The sequence below is a fragment of the Cicer arietinum genome, chromosome 2 (genome assembly GCF_000331145.2).
Source record: "Cicer arietinum cultivar CDC Frontier isolate Library 1 chromosome 2, Cicar.CDCFrontier_v2.0, whole genome shotgun sequence".
NCBI classification, from domain to species: domain Eukaryota; kingdom Viridiplantae; phylum Streptophyta; class Magnoliopsida; order Fabales; family Fabaceae; genus Cicer; species Cicer arietinum.
In genome coordinates this window covers 8,317,000-8,319,445 of record NC_021161.2, presented here as the reverse complement: position 1 = coordinate 8,319,445, position 2,446 = coordinate 8,317,000, and the positions used below count along the sequence as shown (strand labels likewise).

General features: G+C 32.2%; 1 protein-coding gene across 1 annotated transcript in view; it reads left to right on the top strand.

Moving 5' to 3' along the window:
• LOC101502448 (DExH-box ATP-dependent RNA helicase DExH15 chloroplastic) overlaps positions 1-1,334 on the top strand; it is an 8,102-nt gene extending 6,768 nt beyond the window's left edge. The window contains exon 9 of the mRNA XM_073365120.1: positions 1-1,334. This exon is cut by the window's left edge and continues 2 nt beyond it. Within this exon, the coding sequence (XP_073221221.1) occupies positions 1-1,202 (1,202 nt within the window). The 3' untranslated portion in view covers positions 1,203-1,334.
• Positions 1,335-2,446: the final 1,112 nt, after the last annotated feature.

Below are 2,446 nucleotides of genomic sequence, written 5' to 3'. Positions count from 1 at the left end.
CTGTGTTTTTGGGGAAGGTCAACTCCCTTAGTGCTTCAAAACTCAAAAACATGATCGGTTCTATCGATTCTTTGTCATCAAAAAGTACTGATTCTGAATTGAACGAAGATCATGTACCATCATATCACGTAGCTCTTGGCTCAGATAACTCTTGGTATCTATTTACAGAAAAGTGGATTAAAACAGTATATGAGACAGGTTTTCCCGATGTTCCATTAGTTGAAGGAGATGCCCGACCTCGAGAAATTATGAGTGATCTTCTTGATAAGGAGGACATGAAGTGGGATAACCTTGCGCACTCTGAACACGGTGGTTTATGGTTCACGGAAGGATCTCTGGAAACATGGTCCTGGAGCTTGAACGTTCCTGTTTTGAGTAGCTTCTCTGAGAATGACGAGCTGCAACTGAACTCTCAAGCATTTAGAGATTCCACTGAACAATACAGGGACCAAAGAAATAAAGTTGCACGCTTGAAAAAGCAGATATCTCGTACCGAAGGCTATAAAGAATATAATAAAATCCTAGACACGGTCAAATTTATCGAGGAGAGAATCAAGCGACTGAAGACAAGATCCAAGCGTTTGATTAATCGGATTGAACAAATAGAACCCTCAGGTTGGAAGGAGTTTATGCAGGTTAGCAACGTCATACGAGAAACCAGAGCTTTAGATATTAATACACATGTCATATTTCCATTGGGGGAAACCGCCTCAGCAATTCGTGGAGAAAATGAGCTATGGCTTGCGATGGTTCTTCGTAGTAAAATCTTACTAGAACTAAAACCTGCACAACTTGCTGCAGTGTGTGCAGGTTTGGTTTCTGAGGGTATCAAAGTCAGACCCTGGAAAAATAACAATTACATTTATGAGCCTTCTGCAACTGTAGTCAATGTCATAACACTATTGGATGAGCAAAGAAGTGCCCTGCTGGAAATTCAGGAGAAACATGGGGTTACAATATCTTGCTTTTTGGATACCCAGTTTTGTGGTATGGTTGAAGCTTGGGCTTCTGGGTTGACATGGAGAGAAATAATGATGGATTGTGCAATGGATGATGGTGATCTAGCTCGTCTCCTTCGACGCACCATTGATCTATTAGCTCAGATTCCTAAATTGCCAGATATTGATCCGTTGTTGCAGCGGAATGCAAGGGCTGCTTCTGATGTCATGGACCGGCCTCCAATAAGTGAACTTGCTGGGTAGTTTTCTTTTCTGTCTCTGTTGTATGTTCCATTTGTAAATATTGTATGATGATTAATTTCCAGAAACACAATTTATGATATTATCATTGTTATTTTTATTAACAAAAGCTTAGTGGAAAGTGTGATTGTTTCATTTTCTATAGTATAAGAACTTGTTGCATACAAAAATGACTATTGAATAATAAAATATAAATTAAAGATATTTTGAGAATGATAATATGAAATAGGATAAAATTAGTTAAACAAATTATATTTTAGTGTACCAAATGCTTTTTTTAAAGTCCATAAATTAAATTAAAGATACATAAAAAAGAGTAAAATAAAACAATAACCCTTACAGTGCTTTAAAGAAAAAAGAGTATATTGGTCCTATCAAAATTTTAATCAATAGTTGAGTTGGTTTTCTTCTGACTCATTCGATTGTGCATTCATATATTGTATATTAAAGGTTGATTTAATCATTGGTGCTAGTACATTTGTCTATGCAACTGAGTCTCTAATAATTATATAAATTATTCTTATAAATAAAAATCATAATAAATCAAAAGAAATCTAAAGTGTAAAATTTAAAAGTTTGGTGGTGTTAAAACTCAAACTTAATTAAACTAATTCATTAAAGTCATGTCATTCAACTATTGATCGATTAATTTAATTTAATTAAAATATATTAATTTGCAAATGTATCTTAGAAGTCCAAAAAAAAATAAAAAACTTAATTGAGTATTCACGTAGCAATTACAAATTTCATATATGAACAAATTATTTTTTAATTATAATTTTTTAAAATTTATGTATTAATCATAGACAAATTTCAAGTAATACTTTAAGAATATTGTTTAAACAATTAAAAAATAAATGAAAATGTAATGTTTAACATAAAAACTTTATTTGTTTGTTTTGGATTTTTCACATTTTTAAATTGTCGCGAACTAATCCTCTCTATTAACCTAAGTATTATTTGGGGTTAGTTTCTAGTTTAATTATATGATAGACCAAGTGCAATCGTTCTTAAACATTGCCATATAAGATTTTTGAAAATAAAAATGGTAGCTGATACATCATACATTATTTTAGGAGGGGATACTTGGGTGGAAGCTGCGCGGGTTCTACCTTTAGACTAATAAAGTTAAGGTTATAGGTTTCTAATTTTATTTTATAATATTAACACTCTAAATTAGGTCTCCTTTATTAGATATATATTATATGTTCTGTAACTGATGTTAATAAATTGTTTTGTAGTAGTGG